Source organism: Hesperophylax consimilis, chromosome 7 (assembly GCF_061612785.1).
Source record: "Hesperophylax consimilis isolate HC1 chromosome 7, BYU_Hcon_1.0, whole genome shotgun sequence".
Classification (NCBI taxonomy): Eukaryota; Metazoa; Arthropoda; class Insecta; order Trichoptera; family Limnephilidae; genus Hesperophylax; species Hesperophylax consimilis.
The window spans coordinates 28,241,488-28,262,235 of record NC_142842.1 but is presented as its reverse complement, the minus strand read 5'-3'; the positions used below and the strand labels follow the sequence as shown (position 1 = coordinate 28,262,235).

The following is a 20,748-nucleotide window of genomic DNA, read 5'->3' as shown; positions in this document are numbered from 1 at the left end:
GCCCTTGTCACACCTTCTATATAAACTGAATGCAAGCTCTTTAGTTTCCTACGTTTAAACTGGTGGATCGGGTGCTATATCATTGGTTGTATTTTCACTAATCGCTGGCAAAATATTAGCTTTGTGCGTTTCCATTAATTTTTGCCTTCAATAAGTTTTCTTTGTGGGTTTCGATTAGCTCTTCGATATCTATGGTTTCTATTACGGGAAATGTAGAATGAAAGATGTATTGGTGGCGGGAAAGATGGTGCAGACATGAACAGAGGGTACAAAAACTTGACAGTGGTATCTCTGCATCCTGCATAACTGCTTTATCGCGAGGTGGTTGTAACCTAGTGTAAGCCTGTGATATTAATATTTAGTTTAAAAGAAGAATAAATACAACAGAGTTTTTAAAAATTTATTTCCATTTCTACTATAATATTTGAAATCAGTAAAACATTATTTATTACGTAGGCTGCGCGCAGACGAAAGACTTTAGTTGCTGCGGCAGTCGGAAACTATTCCAAAATTTATACAAATTCCAAAAAAGTTTTGTCGCTCATGTACATACTGTACCTCCATATACCGTAATGGATTTTTATGCCTTTAACTGTTGCTACGCAACTGTCGCCGCAGCTAAATTCTGTTGTCTGCAGACTGCCTTATTAAAACAGAATATTTTTTCTCAAATAATTTAATTAACTAATAATGTTTCGATTTTAATTATGGTTGTAGTTAAAAAGATTTAAATCTATAAACCTATTGACACTTTTTAAGAGGAGCACACACATTATTTTTGTTCCTGCAGCACAATGCCGTGTTAGTTAACATATAAAATACCTAGGTTTAATGAAACATATAAAACAATAATTAACAAATACATCTCAGTCAAAATTTACTAAAATAAATAACCTAACATACATCATAGTACCTACCTATTTAAAATGATGACTACAAGTACTAATTAGGTAAATTACAATCATAGTATCAAAACTGTTCAGCAGCACAATAATAATGTTAAATGCATAATACATATCTCAATTTTCGCACTTCATTGTTCCTGACTTATGATTTATTGTTTAGCAACATAATATTTCCAGGAGAACTAAAGGGGCCTACCCTCCTGTGGATATCGATGGCCCGCACGGCAAAGTAATACTTGAAGCCGGCCATAAAATGAGTTAGCGTACATGCCATTGGAAGGGGAAGGGCTTTCACGTCACCAATCTTTTTCCATAAATCTGTACTTGGTTGAGTTGAGGCTTCTTGGTAAGCATATATTTGATAACTCGCAATTATCTCATGTTGAGATTCTGAAAAATCTTCCATCTCCCAAGATATTACAATACCATTGTCCACTCGAGCAATCTTCAATGATGGCTTTGGGGGAATCCATTTAAATCCCGAATTCATAAGAGATTTAGAATTGATGGATTGGGGTAATGGGGCGGGATGTTGATAAGCATTAGTGAACATATTGTTTGGTCTAATGGGAATAGCTTGACCAATTCGAATTGCTTGATTCTGTTGAGAAAGCGGACCGAAATTTCTAATTCCTTGAGTATTTTTATTAGCCAACATTTTCCGTGGTACCATCACAGTATTGGGGCCAACAGGTTGACCTTGGGCAGAGATAGGGATAAACACCTGGCGTGGACCTGCACTACCTGAAAGACCGGCATTCACAACATACGTTGTAACCCTGGGATTAGGATTGGTAAGTTGCTGTGTATTGACCGGTCTGAATGCCTGCTGAGGTGATCTGGCCGGTGTTTTCAAGGCAATTTGCTTGGCAGGAGGCTCATCATCAGTTAGATCTATGGATTGTATAGCTGACCGCTTCTCTGCAATCGGTTTGATATCGTTTGAAAGGGCTGATTTGAGCAGACCATTACCGACAGCCAACGGAGCACTTGGTTGGGTTTTAGCAGTGGCTTTTGGAGAATTGGACAATGATGAAGTAGTGGGTACCAGACGAGGGATGGGCACGTTGTTGTTCTTTTTGACTGGTGTTGACTTTTGTGGTGCAATTGGACTGATTGTAGGGGTAGAATTAGTAACACTAGGTATATTTGCTTTGGAAGGTCTTCCTCTACTTCTTAAAGATGCAGCTGATGCAGGTGTACTGGTTGGAGCATTAACTTTTTGGGTGGGATTGGTTTGTTCGATCTTGTCTTTATTTATAGTAGGGAATCCAACTTGTAAACCAACTGATCGAGTTATTTTAATAGGTACGGGCTTTTCAACTGCCCTCTTTTGCTGTTCATCACAAACAGTTTTTAAAACTATTTGTAAATCTTTATTCTGTTTATTGAGATTGATAACTTTTTTCCGCCACTCCTCCATGCTCTTTTCATATGCTTTCAACTTTAATCGCAAATCACTTAGTGCACTTCTACCTGCTATTCCTTCCACAACTTTCACAACACAAAATTCTTCAAAATCTACTCTAGTCATCTCTCCTAAAGGAGGTTGAATTTCTTTCATAAATTTCCAAGGGCATACTTCTTCATCATTGGCTAGTGTATTTTTTTCTTTTCCATTATTAGTTTCCAAAGTGCTTCCTGGAGACTTCTTTCCAGTAGAGTCTAAAAATTAGATATAATTGCTTTAGACATGTAAAATTGTAAAATATTAGTAACATAACATATTTCACAAATATAACTCTGCAGTAAAATTAGTCAAATAATATAAATAATAGAAACTATTCTGTTATCACACAAAAAATTCTTAACAATAAGAACGGAATTATTAGTGGAAAAAAAAATATACATAATGTTTTAAGTTCCACAATGCACGACAGCCAACCCAAAAACGAGGCCGAAAAAATCTATAGAAAAATTCACTTATTCCCAGATATGAAAAAAATTGTCACAGCACGCTCAACCTTTGGAATGCCGAGCTCCTGCGACCTAATACCTTCGTAGTGTGCCAAAGGTAAAAATCCCACAAATAAAATGTATTGTACTTTTGGCACTTGAAGAAGTTAAACCTTAAAGGAAAGTAAATAAATGTGAAGAATTTTTTTTCCTCTAACCGCCTAAACAAAATAAGATATATGACTTCATAGAAATACCTTCGTCTTTTTCCATTGTATCAAGTATTTTCGAAGTGTCACTTTCATTGGTGTTTTTTATTGAACTTGTAATATCTGTTTTGTCTCCTTTTATTGAATCATCTATTAAAACAATGTCATCATCATCGTCTTCTATACACATAGTCTGCTCAGATTTATTTTCTTCTTTTTCATGTTCAATGGCGTTTTCCTTAGGATCTTTTACTTCTGGAAGTGCATCATCTTTAGCGATTTTTTCCTTAACACCTTTGACTATATCATTCTCAATTGTTTTTTCCTTAACACCTTTGACTATATCATTCTCAATTGTTTTTTCTTCAACAATGTCAACTTTATCATTCTCAATTGTTTTTTCTTCAACAATGTCAACTTTGTCATTCTCAATTGTTTTTTCTTCAACAATGTCAACTTTATCATCTTCAATGACTTTTTCCTTGACCACCTCAACTTTATCATCTTCATTAACTTTTCCCTCAAGCTCAACATTATCAGCTTTTTCCTCGACAACTTCAACTCCATCAACTTCAACAACTTTTTTCTTGATTACATCAATTTCATCATCAGATATTTCAAAAGAGACATTGGTTGTGACAGTATTAACTTTAGGGCTGTTGATTATCGGCGGTGTTTCTTGAGAACTTTCAATTTCTATTGCATCAACAATCCCATTGATGGACCTTACATTGTCTCTTATATCTATATTATTTGAATCAATCATTTTTACAGTTGGCAATAAACCAGTATTAAATTTTTCAGGAATGTTCAAAATATCTTCATCAATTGGTTTATGTGAATCGTTAAAAGCTGGGTCAGAAACAAATTCTTGTTTAACACAAGGGTCTATGAAATTTTCAGATACTGGTTCCTCAATGGGTATTGGGCTCTTGGGCGGCTCTTCACCTTCCTCATCAACGGGATCACAAACCGGCAAATCATCACAGTCCATTTCTTCGATTTTAGTTGGGGAGGCTAGAAGTGATTTTTCCATTTCTATCTCATCTAACGTGCTTATTTTCTTACTGGTTTCTTCAGAGTGATCATTGGTTAGTAACTCATGGTCTAAATCAGCGATCATCACCATCACATCTGAAAAAATATATATACATGGATAAAAAAATTTATACTGTACACTATTTTTTAAGCTGAATAATAACTTAAAAATTAGAACAAAGCAAAATAGTACATTATTACCATTCAACAGAGGTGCATCGTCTTCAACAATTTCCTTGTGATTAGTTTGCTTCTCTGTGGTAGTTTTAACAGGATCGTCTATTTGATCAACCTCCATGCTCTCATTAGCATTACTTTCTTGTTTCGCTACAAACGGACTTTCTTCTTGGCATATTCCATTCAAAGCGCACCCTTCTTCTTTTCCAGAAAGTTTATCATCGAGTGCGTTTTGCGCTGTGGGATTTTCGCTAACTTCCATGTCGGCAGCTTGGTCTGTTATTTCAGATGGTAATTTATCACTGACTTTCACACCGATTTCGGGTATGAGTTGCATTTTACAAACAGTGGCACCAGGATTTAATCTTTTGCATTTCTCTGAAAAAAAAAAAGATTTTTTAATTAGTTTTCAGTTTTTCAAGAAGATGTAGTTTTCGATAGAAAGGATTCACATTTTCGAAAGAAAAAGTGGATAAATTGTCGCAACAATGTTAATCTAATTTTTTTTCTTCAATGATTCGTAACAGAAACAAGATAATAATAAAATTATTTTTCCAATTCCAACACTGCACAAGCAAGAACCTCTTTAAAATGATTTAGGTACCTGTATCTATACAGGGTGTACGATACGTACCTACCTAACACTTTAACCAGTGATTATTAATATTACTGTACTAGAAAAAAATTGGTATCAGGTGGCAAAATATATTTTTTTCAAAACAAACTAAAAATTCCTTCACGTGTTGTTAACCACCCAAACCCCACCACGACCCTGACAGTCTAATACATACTGATTTGTACGATTTTTTTGTTGAAAAAACTCACCAGAAAACAAAATGTGATGTACATTTTTTAGTCCAAATAAGCTCAGGATATAATAAGAAAATCAGGTACGTCTCTTGAAGTATAGCAAGTATCGTATTTATAATGTCATTGAAGTATTTACAATCCATCTTCAAAAAATAACAACCTTAAAAATTGCACCACCCACTGTAAATAACTATTATTACTTAACCTAAAAGATTCAAATTCTAATAACGAATTCTAAATTGGCGAATTTTTAGAAAATAAATTATTAGTGTAGCTGAACCTAGAACTAATTAAATACATTTCGGGTTTGTTCCCCAGAGGCTAGGCCATTCATTTTTGATTTTTTTTTTTTTTTTTGTAAAATAATTTACATTTCATGGTACATTCCAGTAATGTTGGCCTCACTGGGTGGCTTACCCGCGCTGAGGCCTCCTGAATTCTTAATATATATATTTTAATATTTTTATTTAAAAAAAAAGAAAAGCCGTGTTAAAAATGTGTAAAAATTACATTTTTTTTAATAGAGCATGGGAGCATTGGTAAAGAAAAGTAAATTAAATGAAAATAATAAATTTAAAATAAGAAAAACTTTTAATAGCCAATTAAATATTCTTAATAACAAAATCACACTTTTTATTTGTAAATACACCTCATAAATTCATTTTAGCTTTGATACCTACATTCATAATATTTTTTTGTTATCTAGCTTGGTAGCTCCTTGATTCTGTTTTTTTTTTATAATTTCGTAACGTTTATAATAAATTTAATTATTATATAACTAGCGCAGACCCTTACGGGGATACTTATAATTATAGGATTTGTGAAGCTGGAAGTTTATGTAAAGAACACATCAGAACAAGCACAATTGCTTCAGAATGATCAAAAAAAAATATTTACAGTAGCAACTAACAACAATATTTTTTCTATCAGTTACCGAAAATTATAGAAAATAAAAATAATTTGATGTTAAAATTTATTTACTTTCTACGGCATATATATAATATATTATATTACGGGTAAGGAATAGGCCTATCAACCTCAGTTGACTTCATGACAATACTCACACAGATGCATAACTTACATATAGCGTGTTTGGTTTAGACCACGCATGTTCAACCTGCGGCCCAATCAAAATTTTTTTGAAATTAAGTTTTAGTTTTCTATGTTTTGGATTTTGGTATTCGTATAACAACAAAAATTCGTTCTCGTAAATTGATAACATTTATATTATATTTTGTGAAATTATAACATTCTTGTTCTTAGATCTCGGACTCTCGGTGGGCCTTTTGATTGCTTAAAATTTATTTTCGCAATCCATTCCAACCGGTATACTTCAATAGTGAGAGTGGGACGGCTATAGTCTGAGCATTGACTAATCGAGTAATCGTTCACTTTCCAAGCAACTGTTGGCATTGTTTACTCGTGTTAGCAGTGATGCTATTCCTACCGAAATTACGAAAAAAAAAATTGAAAACCTATCGAATTCAGGTAAAATTTACAAAAATTCTTTGGCTTGGCTTTTTTAAAATTTTAAATCTATTAATAGCGACGCGAACTTAAAATAATGAAAACTCAGATTATATCACTCGCGATATTATGCACCTGATCGAACTGGAACCGATATAAATAGGACACGCTGTAAGCTTCCTAACAAAACTATTCTACAAGCATTTGCTGTCCCTATTCCGCTAGTGACAATAAGTAGGCGTAAACAAGACAAAGGGCTGTTTCTCGCTGGTTGAAGCGTATAACAGTACACAACTACATTCAATGCTTAGCTATTTAATTGCAACTAACTCTCACTGCGTTATCTATGTTTTATCACTTTTCAGAATTCTCGAAACCTTCAGTTCCAATTTAAAAAAATACATGTACATTAAAATAAAACCGAGTTCACCGAACCAGAGTTACAGTTACTCACAGACAGACACCCACAACATAAATTATCATGTTCGATGATATTTTTATTAATATTATATTAATATAATATTATTTTTAGAATAATACCTAATTAATCACCTCTTATTATAAACATTTTGTCTAAGCTTATTTGTCTATTATTTGGCCTTCTTTTTTGTATCCTGATGAAAGAGAACGCGTAGATAATTTAAAAAAATAAAATAGACGTTTATAATTTTCATTTAAATAAAAATATTGAACTATTATTGTAAAACTTCAAAAAGATTCATAAAACCTTTACTGTAAATGGGTTTTATTCTCAAAGTTTCTTAAACGGTGACGCGCGGATTATCTTTCAGCCGCTTCAATAGTATAGACATCAAAAAAATGAAATAAGGCACGTTTCATTAACTCGCTAATAATGTAGGTAGGTGTAATAACTCTTGTAAACAAAAGAAAAAACAAGTAACGCATTTGAATGATGGTATTTACCTGACAAAATAAATTTAACACAGTGTTAACAGTCTTAGTAATGAAGTAACATATAATTCGGAAATATATGTAGGTAGACGTAAATTTAAAAAAAAATCAAAATGTTTACGAGACCTACTCAAAATTAAACTACGCCGTGCCCAGCGGCGGGCGGATAAATGACGCATTACTAGCGAGGAACAAGTCAAAAGGTTGCTGGAACCACTTCTGTAAATTTAACGCGAGTACTGAAGTTTTCTTCCTTTTCGTAGTACAGGGCTAAAGACAAAGAAAAAATAAAATGTCTCTAAATATACTCTATGGAAATAGAAATAAAAAAATACAAAAATATTTAGAAAAGCTACCTATAATTTTTTTTTTCGAAATTACTAGGTAAAACCATAGCTATACAACAATGGGTAAAAAACGGAACGAAAATACGCCACGGAGGCGAGAGTAGGTAGGTACCTACGCATCAGATTAAGTTTGCTCAAGATCTGTTGTATGAAAATAAATAATGAACTAATATTGTTACCAAGAAAATTATTTTTTTTGCCGTCAATAAATTATATGGACAACATTTTTTTTTACACAAGGAAAACAAAAATTTTGCCGTCAATAAATTCTATAGACGACTATTTTTTTCTTCATTTTATAGCAAGTACCTATTATAGAATTAAGAATAACAGAATAAATGCGATGTGGGTGTGTTAAGTGATACGATATTATTGACTGTTCTCGACCATTTTTTGCTTATTTAAAAAAAAAACAGAACTGTATCATTTTTAATGCGAGTACCAAGCAAGATCACCAACTGCTCCCAACCGTCTGGAGCCAGTGAGACATGGCATTCCCAATTGTTGTTGTTGTTGTGAGGCTGAAGGTTAACGAACAGTTAACACGGCTAAAGACATTTCAAGCAACGTTTCTGAATAGTGGTATTTCACCAGGGCGATACTGAAAGTATCTACCACTCATCATCATAATTATGAAATTTAAATATGATGGTGATGTACAATGTCAAGCAAGTGCGAAAAAGTGGGCTAGAACCGAAAGTTACTAAGTCAGCGGCGACATCGTTTTCCATACAAATCTACATGGAAGGCATTATTTCATTTCTATTCCGTATAAATACCTCACCTAACCCTGAATCCTGCAAGCCTTATAATGCGACAATATCATCATCGTAACTTATTTATTTAGAACAGGTAACTAAAATTAAATACTTAGGTATTATTTTTGATAGCAATTTAAAGTGGAAAGAACATATAACCTCTACAGCAAACAAACTTAGAAAATTCATTTATTTTTTTAGACAAACTCGCAACTTTCTCAACCTAAGCCAGCTCAAAACAATCTACTATGCACTTTGTCAATCTTTAATAGAGTATGGTATCATAGCATGGGGAGGAGCAAACGCTGCCGCCATTGATCCAATATCTAAAGCTCAGAAACTTATAATAAAGATTATCCTCAAACTACCAATCACAAGCAGTTCGGATGAAATCTTTAGGAAAATCTGTGTTATGGACATTAGGCAACTTTATGCCAAAAACATACTAACATACCTCTTCAAACACAAAACTACTTTTGACAATATCCAAACTGCTCGTGATACTAGAACAAAAGGACATAATTTCTTACAAATCCCTTTCGCTAAAACAACTTTTGGCCAGAGAAATTTTAGATATTTTGCAACAAGGCTATAATGCTCTCCCACTAGCCATTAGACTGAACGAATTTTTTCTGAAATATAAAACAGACATCAAATCTTGGATCATCAGCCAAGACAGATCCATGATAAATTTTTTTACAAAAATCCCTACATAAGTATGTACTCCAACTAGATGCTGATTAACAAATGTATCATTTATTATTATTATTTATTATTTTCTATCTTTTTCACAATGTCATTTAATGTAGTGAAATATTTAATGTATCAAAAAATATGAAAACATTTTTAATGTATCAAATACGTCTGTCTCGACACAGGTTTATCCTAGTGAGACAGACATCGAAAAAAAAAACCTGTAAAAGAAACTTTATATTGATAATAAAAAATAAAATAAAACAATAATAAGTTTGTAAATTATAAATCCGATTCCGAAAACGGAGATGATGTTAACGTCCGAGAGTTGTTATTAGGTCACAATTATTATAAGCAATCAGAATGTGTGTATTTATATAAATAAAATAACCAATATTACAATTCGGCAACTCGAAAACGACACAAAAACTAGAGGAATCTAGGAAAAGAGAAGAAACTACCGGTGGCCATAACAGCATAAGTGAGAGAAAACTGATCAATAGCATAACGGGATAAATTTTGCAAAATGGCACCACTGGGATGAAAAATAACTCCAAGCCAAGAATTACTTGGCAGGAATGGAAGTCGCGCAGACGATAATATCATTTACACGAAATAATTATCAGTTATTACGGACGAAACAAAATAATGAGTAATCCAAAGACAGTTCACAAAAATATATAAAATATTATGCTGCGTATTCATTTCCGAGCCGAAACGCGAGGCGAGCCTCGAATTATGGGAAAGGAACGAAGCAACCGCAAGCGGCGTTTCGCGCAATTTGCTGTTGCTTCGTCCCTTTCCCATAATTCAAGGCTCGGCTCGCAAATGTATTCGCGCCAATAGATTAACATGTTATATTAGAATTTTAGTGTAGTAAAGGGCACGGAGGGTTGAAATAAGTCACGGAAATCAAACAATGCTAACTAGTCTATTAGGGCTGATATTGCAGTAGTTGCTCTTCAAGCTCGGCATGTGAGATATTTACGTCCGTCAACTTGGTCTCTGATAGGCGGGAGCCCCGGCAAGATAAGCCTAGTGATACCAATACTAAAATGACCGATATACCGGCCCTAAATTTGTTGCACTTTTTTTTTTTTTAAATATTGAAAAAATAAAATGTCCATAAATACACTCTATGGAAATGGAAATAAAATATATACAAAAATGTTTAGAAAAGTTACCTATAAAAATATTTTTTCGAAATAACTAGGTAAAATCAAAGCTATACAACAATGGGTAAAAATCGTTTTTTTTTTTTCTAATTATTATGATTTTAAATTATCTGTTTTAGAGGTTAGAATAATCTAATTAAGACCTCGTAATGGCAACGAAACTGTAACACCAATGCAATATAAATACTTATTGTATTAATATTATTACCCAAGGCCAAAATGAAATTACGGGGACGAAAAACAGAAAATGCGGTGTTGCTGCTCTGAGTAATAAAGCTGGCAACACCGCATTCACGAACTTCAGTGAACGCAACCGGAGTTTGAGCTTGAGCGGAGTTGTCAAAGATGTATTTTTTAGTTTCGTTGGCTACGGCTGGTTGACAAAGGTTTCCGCGATATATTCGTCAAAATAGAGATCAACTTACTCCCAAGACTTGTCTTCAGCGATTTTTCCGGTTACCGGTTTGGTTTTATGGTATAAATATCAAAAATACGCTAGCACGTCCGCCAGCGACCACTCTTCACAAATACCTTGAAAACACAAGAACGGCGAAGCGCGCGCATGCGCAGTCGCGTGTTCCCGCAGTAGAACGAGTAGAATATTGACAGATCAGTAGAATATCAAATATTATTGTCACCGTTTGTTTTCTCTGATTATGAGATATCTATAAAGTATGAAACAACATTTTACAAAAAACATTCTAATGTAAATGTATTTAGATAATGACGAATGTTATTGCATTTAGATGTGTTAGCAATACAGAGGTAAAATTCAAAATGCATTTTCGTCATATTTACGTAATGAGGTTAATTAATGATTGTTTTTTTTCCGTCTAGTGGGTGAAATCGCGATCCTGGAACAAATCTTTTATGAAATATAGTAATTTCCATAAAAAAATAATGTAGAATGACCTTCGAAACGAAAAATTTCTACTCATTTCGTTGCACGAAAACGCCTACATGATAAAAAATCGTGCTCTCCCGCTCTAGCACCTAAAGCGCCACGTATTATAATATCACAGTCTCTGTCAGCTGGATCGTGCGATTGCGGCATTTGCAAGTAAATTAAACCACGCAATAAAAAGGTCTGTAGTGTTCCAACGGCGGTCTTTCTAATGCGCCAACTAACTCTTGGCGATTTCGCGGAAGTGGAATTACAAAGAGTAGATAATAAAATGGTGAGAGGTAGAAGCCAAACTGTAGGAGCACGCCGTTGCCGGGCGAAACCGCCAAGTACACGCCACAGCTCCAACTTCTACAGCTGGCAGCCAGGGGTCGGGAACATTTTGATGGTGTCATATTATAAAAATGTCATTGACCTCGTTTTTTCAGATTAATAGGCGGTAATAAATAAGTTGATTGGCAGAAGATTTAGATAAAAATCGTGATATTAATACAAAATTGAAAAATTCACTTAATTATTCAGCTATTATGACAATTATAATTATAATAATTTTAACACAAGGATGCGTAGTTAGGAATTTAGAAAAAAGTTCCGAAATTTTATATTAGTTGGAAAATAAATAAATATCATATGCTCAAAAATGTTGCCGTTTTAAATTTTAGAAAACATTATTATCCTTATCTCGTCACATTACAGCTGTCAATAACAATTGGTCCGTTCAAATCGGCGCTCGCGGCACGAGTGGTATGTAGGTAGGTAGGAAGGTTTTGCAGTCGAGTGGCGCGGTCAACAAGTTTTCGCTCAGATTCGATAAAGCTTGAATCAAACAAGATTTTAGAGGAATCCTACATTCTTGTCCAAATCCGGACATTCGGTATCGATCGGTATTTACTTTGAATGTAAGCGATCGTTGACTAATTATAACGCAATATATTTATGAAAGAGTAAAATCATATCATAAGTAATACGAAAAAAAAACAGATTGTTTTAAACTAGTAAATTATTTAAAATTTCAAAATATTTGAAGAAAATTATTGAAATAAATGCATATAGAAAATAAATAAATAAAAAAGTCTGATTTGTTTATCCCGACAGTAAATTATAAACGAGGGAGGTTAAAAAAAATTAAATTAAATTGGAGTTTTTTTAAACACCCCCCCCCCCCCCTCCACTTAATTTTTTTTTTTTTCAAAATACTCTAAAAAGTATAATTATAATATTTTAAATGAAATGATGTGATAAAAATCTAATAATTATGATTAACGTAAATATTTCAAAACATTAAAATAATGTGAAATCCGCAGTGGACTAAAGCATCAAAATGGCTCCGGGTCAACGTTATGTCGGAAGAAGCCAAACGAGCTGTCATGTTGGAATCTAGCGCCGTAATGCATAAATATCCCGCGCGGAAGCAAACGATTATGCTATCACAAAGAGCGGCAGGTGTTAATATTCCAGCTAAGAAGTTCTTACCGAATGATGAGCAGGAGTCGGATGAGGTATGGTCTTCAAAAGAATGAGCAGGAGTAAACAGACCCAGCGATCAGCTCCACCCAGAACAAATGAAAGTAGCCGTGGTTCGTGGTATCGACCGCGCGTACGTCTGGCAACCGCGCGCCAATGCTGGCGTCCCGCTCGCACCGCGCCCGGCGAACAGAGACAGAGAGCGCCGTTTGAAGGGGGAGGTCGAGTGGAGTTATTATGGTTACACAGCCAGAACTATGGAAATTGGTGCATTGTGGACTTCTGACTACCAGACCAGCGACCACCAGCTCGGATGGTAATTTTTTTTTATCGGAAAAACTAGATTTGACCTCATTAAGGTTGATGATCTGGTCTTTGAACTTTTGCATGGAAATATCACGACATAAGTGAAGAAATGCAACAATTTAATAACATTACCAAAAACGGGTTTCGATTGATTCTCCCGATATACCTATATTTATGGGCATTTCGATGATGTTTACGGCATGTTTGACAGATTTTCTAGGTCTGTTTTTTGCGTAGGTAACTACATCGTAATATTCATTGAATAAATAAAAACTAAGAGGGTATTATCTTTGGTCATCGGTAATATTCAACGAAAATCGGATGACGGATGGAAGGTTTTCGAAGCCATTTGTTCATTTTGTTCGAGCGCCCGATAATATTTCACCAGTGGCGTAGGTATCTTGTTATTCAAAACATTGGAAATAAGATTTTACTAAAAAAACGTCACTTCACGTCCCTTTTATAGTAGGTAAGTAGTCATAAAAAGGTTATGTTGATAAAAAATTCCTAAGTATGTAGGTAGGTATACATGCACATGCATTTGAAAAATTAAATTACGTAAGTGGCTAAATTCGTCGTTTTACATTTATAAAGGAGATACTTAAAAATCGATTATTAACGATAGAAAAATGTAGCACGAATAAAAATAATTCAACCACCTACACCACTGGAAATACAAAACAAAATAATATAGGTATCTACCCACCTAACAATAACAGTTATTTTATTACTGAACACTTGGAGAAAATACATCGTTCTCCAAACTCCAAGATTGAACGAAGACAGTGTTCTTATTTGGCAAAACCTAACCTCCCTGTCATTTGTGACCTAACCCAACTAATGAAAGAATAATAATAACCTAACCTAAAAAAAACGTAGCACCTACCTATATACTAACCTGACCTACCTTAATCAGTTGTTGAAATCGTACAAGTTCATATTATTAGGTACTTATATCAACCAAACATAAAAATAACATGATTCATCTGTCAAAAATAATACCTCGTTGATCAATGACGTTTCGTTGATCCTAAAAGTCGACATTTTGGTTGATGTGAGAATAACCTCAATAATATTATTATCATAAATCCCATTTAGATTGTTGAATAAAGATAAAATACCTAGGTACATATTATATTATCAACGATGGTGACAATTAGACAACAAAAACATGACATCTATAGACAAAGATAAAAGTAACAACAACTTACCAGAGTTGTAGAAGCGGCAACAACCTTTCTCGGCAAATGTCCAGATGAGAATACAAAACATGACACGAGCACGCGCATTCTGTCATCCGATTGGCCACAAACTTCTACTAATTCCTACTCTGCTCTGGTTATATTCTACTAATCTGTAGAAGTTAATTGAAAACCTACATAACATGTCATTATTATTAGGTATACGTACTATTTTTGTAAGTGATGTCTAATTCATTTTTGTCACGGTTGCCGCGCCGTGTGGAACAGATGGGTTAGGTTAAATTGATGGATTTCATTTTGAGAATCAACTACAAACTAGTAAGCTACGGATTCGAATGAAAAACAAGAGGTTAATAGTTCAAAAAGATAGACACATTAAAATGGTAGGTAGGAAATATAAGTGTATCTAATCATTTGTATTTTCGTAGTAGTTAAAATGTTTTTGACTTTTTAGGTACATAACTTCAATAATAAGTGAGTGCACAATTTAAATGTTTCTCACTCATGTTATTAAGTAACCTCAACGGTTCTAGTAGAACCGTTCTACTGTTCTCATAATCTCAGGGGTCGTCAATTATTGACGCTAATTATTATAACATAATATATTCACTCCTTGTCCGGCCGGAATGTGTTCATTTTCCGTAGACATTTTAGTTCAAAGGAAAACATCACGATTGGAGACGGGAACAATAAATAATAACACACACCTAACATCATGCTATTTAGAATACTTTTTCTTTCTTATTTTAGGATTGCGGCAATAAACTTATGTAAAAAAATATATCTGCTGTTTGCTATTTCCCCACCCGCGACGTAATAATATTATTTTATTTTATAATAATAATATTTAACGCCAATGATGTTTACGTGGATCATTAATGATGTTTACCAAATGTATGCAGTTTCCTGTATGATTTAGATTTATGCGTTACAAAAGGACCCAAGATGTCGCTGTATTTGGAATCTCTTTCAGGGAAACACACTTTTCTAGAGCTGCGAGTGTTGCGACCCTCGCGGCAAGGTTTATATCGACAATAAACGGCAGTGGAATTTGAATGGAAATCGAAAATATTAGGTACTTTACCAAAGTAAATTTTTTAGTTCTCTTTTGTTCCGCCGGAGGTCATGAATTTTTCGTAATTTGTTCAACTCTCTGCAAATGCAAAGAAGCGGCAAAACCCGCAAAACCGACTGCAGTTTTCACAACATCGAACCAGTGATGGTATGTCTAGGGAAACTTCCCTAGATCTAGGGGAGAAAATATTTTTTTAGGGAAAAGAGTAAGTGAACAAAATCTAGGGATATTTTGATTTTTTCATGGGGTTTCACAAGGTTTCGACGGGTTGGAGGCAAATCACGTGACCATATGTTTTGCACCATGAGGGTTCGAGAATGCTTTAAATAAATTACGACATCAGTCGTACACTGACCGCCGATGAGCGCAAATTGAAATAACCAGTATAACCATATTTATATTGCGTATGTACGGGCGCAAACAATTGATTCGTCTTAATATTTTAAAGCATAACTTGCATAATTCATAAAATAATTAAATTAATGCGATCTATGAAAGCGTATATTATAACGTACGTTACGTTTACATTTAAATGGACTTATGTCCCTTGTCATTGTTAGTGTTAGTGTTCATGTTATGAACTTCAAGGGAAATTGTTTGTTTTTATTTTTACTTTTTTATATAATGGCATTCAGAGCTCCAGGCCAAAAAGGCCCTTTTTTCTTTCATGTGTTTATAATTGGGTGTTGGAAAAAATATAATAATAAATAATAATAATATTTGGATGATTTGTATAGCGCCGTTTTTGTGCAAAATCACCTCAAGGGCGCTGATTATAATTTAGTTTTTGTTTTAAAAAAATTGCAAAGGTACATACATGGCTGCAATTTGGTGAGAGTTTTTTAATTTGAATATTATTATTTTGTAGATTAGAGATTAGATTTTATTCTCTGTATACCCCCCGGTTCTCCCCAATTTGGGGATTTTGGACCGCTTTGTAGTTTCGTAGATTGTAGGTATTTTAGAACATATGTGATTGGTTTATTTATGTTCGTTGGCAACCCTGCCTCATAGAAGAAAAAAGTGTTATTTTAAAAATTATTATATTTTTGAATAATTACTTATAGTTAGTGGTTTGTTTATGTTTATAGTGATTATAAATCAGTCTATATAAATTAAACAAAATATAACTGCGGAATCCGAAAAACAAATTTCGGGCGTTTCGGTTTGTTGTTTGTTGGTTTCTTCTTCCCAGTTTGTTCTGAACAATCTGAACCATTCTTGTATGATTCTTGTTGTGTATCAACTTTATTTATGTTGTATATGTTTTTGTTCTTTTGTTACACACGAGAATAATATTTATTATAATTGTGATTTTGTGAATTGATTAATGGTCAAATGATCAAAAACCTCTTCCAAAATGACTCCTGTGATTATGCGAAATTGTTGTTCTTTATTTCGCAAGGTAGGCACAAAAATATTATTTTTAGGTTAAATTTTCGTCAGACTGTCGCCGGCATTGACTAAAAAATGTATAATACATCAATGGTCGTCGGTGATTTCACCGATAACATGCCGATAACTAACAACATACATCAATGATTAACAACAACATATTTTTATCGTATTCGACATTATTATGTTTTTTTTTCTAGAATCGGATTATTTCGAACTGTTTGGGAACAAACATTCACACGTCTCTGAAATCAGGGACGAACGATGATCTTCAAAAAGTACAATATGAATCCAGATATAGTGAAACTGAAAAGTTTAAAATACTCACCATGCTTAATACTTCAATACCAGAAGAATTATCCAAGTAAGTTTGTATCCAGCAATCCAGTAGATACCTTGAAAAGTATAATGTGTCAAACTACTCTTGGTTATCCCATTGATATGAAACTTTCAAATTAGTTGTTATTGTAACTTAAAATAAATACCAGATGGTATTCAACCCGAAATTATATTAGGCCCTATGCTGGGGCCTCTCAGGCCTAGGCGGGAGTCCAGCCCTGATAGAGACGATGCGTTACGACTATCTAGCACTAAGCCCGTCAAATTTATTTTATACATAAACGTAATGTACAGTCGTGCATGACGGCAATATTTTTGTTATGACGTGTCATGTTTCAAGTAACCTTTTAATTTACTGTAGGTATGTACCTCAATAATCTCATGCCCGTGTGCCATAGGGTAAAGACGGAACTGTAAGGGGGCCCCTGAGGGGCCCAGCAGAGGGGGGGAGGAGACAGTATTTTCTGAAATGCTGACCATTAGAGCCGCCCCTGGACGAGACCTGCCGGGGTAATTGCTGAATCAGTGCGCTCAGTCATGACATAATCGCCTGACAACCGGGCAAGACATTGAATAGAACGACACTATATTCCCTCAACCTCCTAAATGTATGCTTAAGCAACAATTTTTTTTTTTTAAATATACGACAAAACATTTGGTCGGGGCCACAACGTGCCCTGCCCCGACGTTTTTATTTTTGTTGGATGTTTTGAAAACATTTAGCTGCAGGGGACGTGCCTAAAAAGATACATAAAAAAATCGTTTCGCTGGATATAATTAGCTATTTCGGGGAAACTACACATCGTCGTTGCGCTTGCAAAAACAGCTATTTATCAGATTTTAGCAAAATGTATTTTACACCTTAGATTTCTAAAAAATAAAGTAATCGGGCAAATCTCGGCTATGTGCATAAGTTTAAGCATTATCGCACATTACCCATTCAAACGTTGTTTGTTGACACTTTTGATTACAAAACTGGGAAGTTTTTGCTTCCCCTGTAAAATTTGGTAAAACTCACGTAGCCGGTCTTGCAAGCACAACCACGAAATGCTAGATTATTTCTGGGGATTAACTCTAGAAGTGCCAAATATGCCAGGGGAAGGGTGCTGCCCAAGAAGATCTGTGATGGCGTGCCCAATCTATCGCAAGTGGGTAACTTCAAAGGCGGCCCGGCCTGCAATATAACGGGCTGTGGTAAGCCAGCCTTAGTCATTTAAATCAAATCAAGATATCTAATTATATATTACATTTTCATTCTTTTAGGTTAGCCATTAGTCAAATCCGTCTTCAGGAATTGTTAAGTAGAAAATCCAAGGGGCCATTCACCTCACTCTCTGATATTTTGGAACTCAGAGGAATCGGTGCAGCGGGGATGGAGAGGCTGTGTGATAGTATTTTAAACGGAGGAAAAAAAGCCATACAAACTCCTAGTGGAAATAATAAAATAAAAGGACAAATCTTGGACCCCGTTTTAGAAGCTGATCAGCGAAGGGTAATTTTCATATCAAATTTTATTCACCCTTGTACCAGCCAACTGTTGTAAAAAGAACGTTTAACTCCTCGTTTAAAGCCTCAGGCATATTCTGTCAGAAGGTCTGAGTATTTCCACTTTGCAATAAAATCCAAATAAATGCAATATTTCTGAACATATCTGAAAACTGGTTTTCGAAAGGTGATAAAATATGCTTTCAAATTTTATTATTAAAAATATTTTATACAGACACAAATTAAAAAGGCTCACTTTACGTTTTTTGTAACTAAAATTACTGATAACGAAAAAATATATAAAACACACACTTATTTTATTAGACATTATTTTATTGTACAAGCATGTGCTCAATTTTTACTACAAATACAATAGTTTACTAAATCAATTAATTAATAGCACTCGTGGATGGCACTTACTACTTTCCTCAGGACAGTGATTTAGTTATTACTGTCCTTGGCACTAACTATGTGTGAACTGTTCATTATTTATAGTACAGAAAAATTGCAAAATCAAAGTGATTTAGTGGTGATTGTTAGTAAGTTTTGGTATTTATTTAAAAGTATACAAAGACCCTTTTGCGATGTGCCTAGTTAATCGTGGATTTTTGGAGCAAATGGATGAGTTTGTTTACTTAGGAAGTATGTTCTCAAGGATGACTGCTAAGGACAATAATTATTACAGATGGGTGAATGTACCCAATATAATTAATATATAACATTAGAGTGCTATAGTCACTAATACAAACAAGTTGCAGTTAACAATGGATTTTGATACCGACCTGACCATGGAAGTAAGAACCGAAAGAATGGAAGTCTATGTGGAAATTATGGTAAGCAGCTTTTAGGGCATACTTGGTCAAGGTCAGACAATTGGAAATTTAGGTCGAAAAAATTTGTACAGACATCATTTGCTCGCAGTTGCTCTATTCGTTGCTCGATTCGTCGATGATTTCATGTTCCAACAAAAGCAATGAAAAATCTAAATCGAATGGCGGTTTTACAATGTGAATTTAAAAAAAATATTACCTTTATTTAACTGAAGGTGCCCAGAGCTGAAATAGTTAAAATTAACTTTTAATACATGAAGTTGTATCACAGAATTTGAAAAATTCATCAAATTTCAAAGTTGATTTTTTATTTTTATTTTTTTATTATTGTACGACAGACAGGTAAGTCCAATTATGGTACAATTTTATTAAAACTAACAATACATGTACATATATTTTTTAAAACATGGTATAGTGATATTAAACACATCTATATCCGGTGGTAGGGCATTTAGTAAGGTCATACCTCTTGTCATGCTATGTCGGGCAATGACATCTGTCCGACCCTGCGGTATACAGAATAGGTCGTGGCTACGATTTCGACAGTATTTATCAGGAACGAATAATCCACAGCATGACAGGAGATATGGGCAATCGATAAGGTTTTTTAGTAACTTTAATTCAAATACCATGAGTCCGGCATTACGCCTAGTCTCCAGGCTTTGGTAATTTGTCTCCTTTAGCAGTTCCACGTGATGCATGAATTTCGGATATATTCCGTATGATCGCATGTAAACATACCTTAGGAATTTTTTTTGAATTTGTTCAATCATATTTATGTATTTAAGTTGATAAGGTATCCAGACAGTACTGGCGTACTCCAGCTTGCTTCTGACCACTCCGTTGAACATGGAGGTCATTGCTTCTTTGTTATTGAATTGTTAATTGTTAATAATTTTCAAGTTCTGTGAAGGTTATATTCAAGTTCTATCACTATTTCAGTGTTGTGAAACAAGTGGACAATAATGATATTATAACGGCACTTGAATAAACCCTTCACAGGACGCGAAAATCAACATTGAAATTTGATGAATTATTAAAATTCTGTGCAACCCATCGTTAAAGTTTTATAATTATAAAGTTCCCAATTAAATATATAACCAGTAAAAATATGTAAAGCATTAATAATTGTTATTTTGCATTTGTGTAATATCAAATTTTGAGGTTTTTTTTTTAAATAAATTAACTTTCTTTCACCTATTTAAAAAAAACTGTTTAAAACTCCATGCATATTCTACTGTGAATTTAATTCATTTTAACCTTTCTAAGATACTTATACAACATTTTTTTTATTGTTTCATCAAGTTGCCAAGAGAATTGAAGCGTCGATTAAACTGATTCGAAATTTGAGTTGGAAACCT

General features: G+C 34.0%; 2 protein-coding genes across 6 annotated transcripts in view; one reads left to right on the top strand and one right to left on the bottom strand.

Moving 5' to 3' along the window:
- Nucleotides 1-410: 410 nt before the first annotated feature.
- On the bottom strand, nt 411-14,398 carry LOC149422598 (uncharacterized). 4 transcript variants are annotated; one of them, XM_089633870.1, is made up of 5 exons: nt 14,273-14,398; nt 4,250-4,603; nt 3,344-4,144; nt 3,059-3,304; nt 411-2,570 (listed from the first exon to the last, which is right to left on the bottom strand). In XM_089633870.1, the coding sequence occupies exons 1-5, from the start codon at nt 14,331-14,333 to the stop codon at nt 1,048-1,050; spliced, it is 2,985 nt and encodes a 994-aa protein (XP_089489996.1). In that variant the 5' UTR covers nt 14,334-14,398; the 3' UTR covers nt 411-1,047. The 4 variants fall into 4 exon arrangements, with proteins under 4 accessions (XP_089489996.1, XP_089489995.1, XP_089489999.1 ...); XM_089633869.1 differs by having other exon boundaries at nt 3,059-4,144; XM_089633873.1 differs by lacking the exon at nt 14,273-14,398 and adding an exon at nt 12,765-12,892 and having other exon boundaries at nt 3,059-4,144.
- A 1,965-nt stretch (nt 14,399-16,363) lies between these two features.
- The window catches only part of LOC149422596 (transcription elongation factor, mitochondrial), a 40,400-nt gene continuing 36,015 nt past the window's right edge, over nt 16,364-20,748 (top strand). The window contains exons 1-3 of one of the 2 annotated variants that reach the window (XM_089633389.1): nt 16,364-16,503; nt 16,934-17,097; nt 18,336-18,564. In XM_089633389.1, the coding sequence (XP_089489515.1) occupies nt 17,063-17,097; nt 18,336-18,564 (264 nt within the window). In that variant the 5' untranslated portion in view covers nt 16,364-16,503; nt 16,934-17,062. Of the gene's footprint in view, nt 16,744-16,933; nt 17,098-18,335; nt 18,565-20,748 lie in introns of both variants that reach the window. The other variant, XM_089633388.1, reaches the window with a different exon arrangement.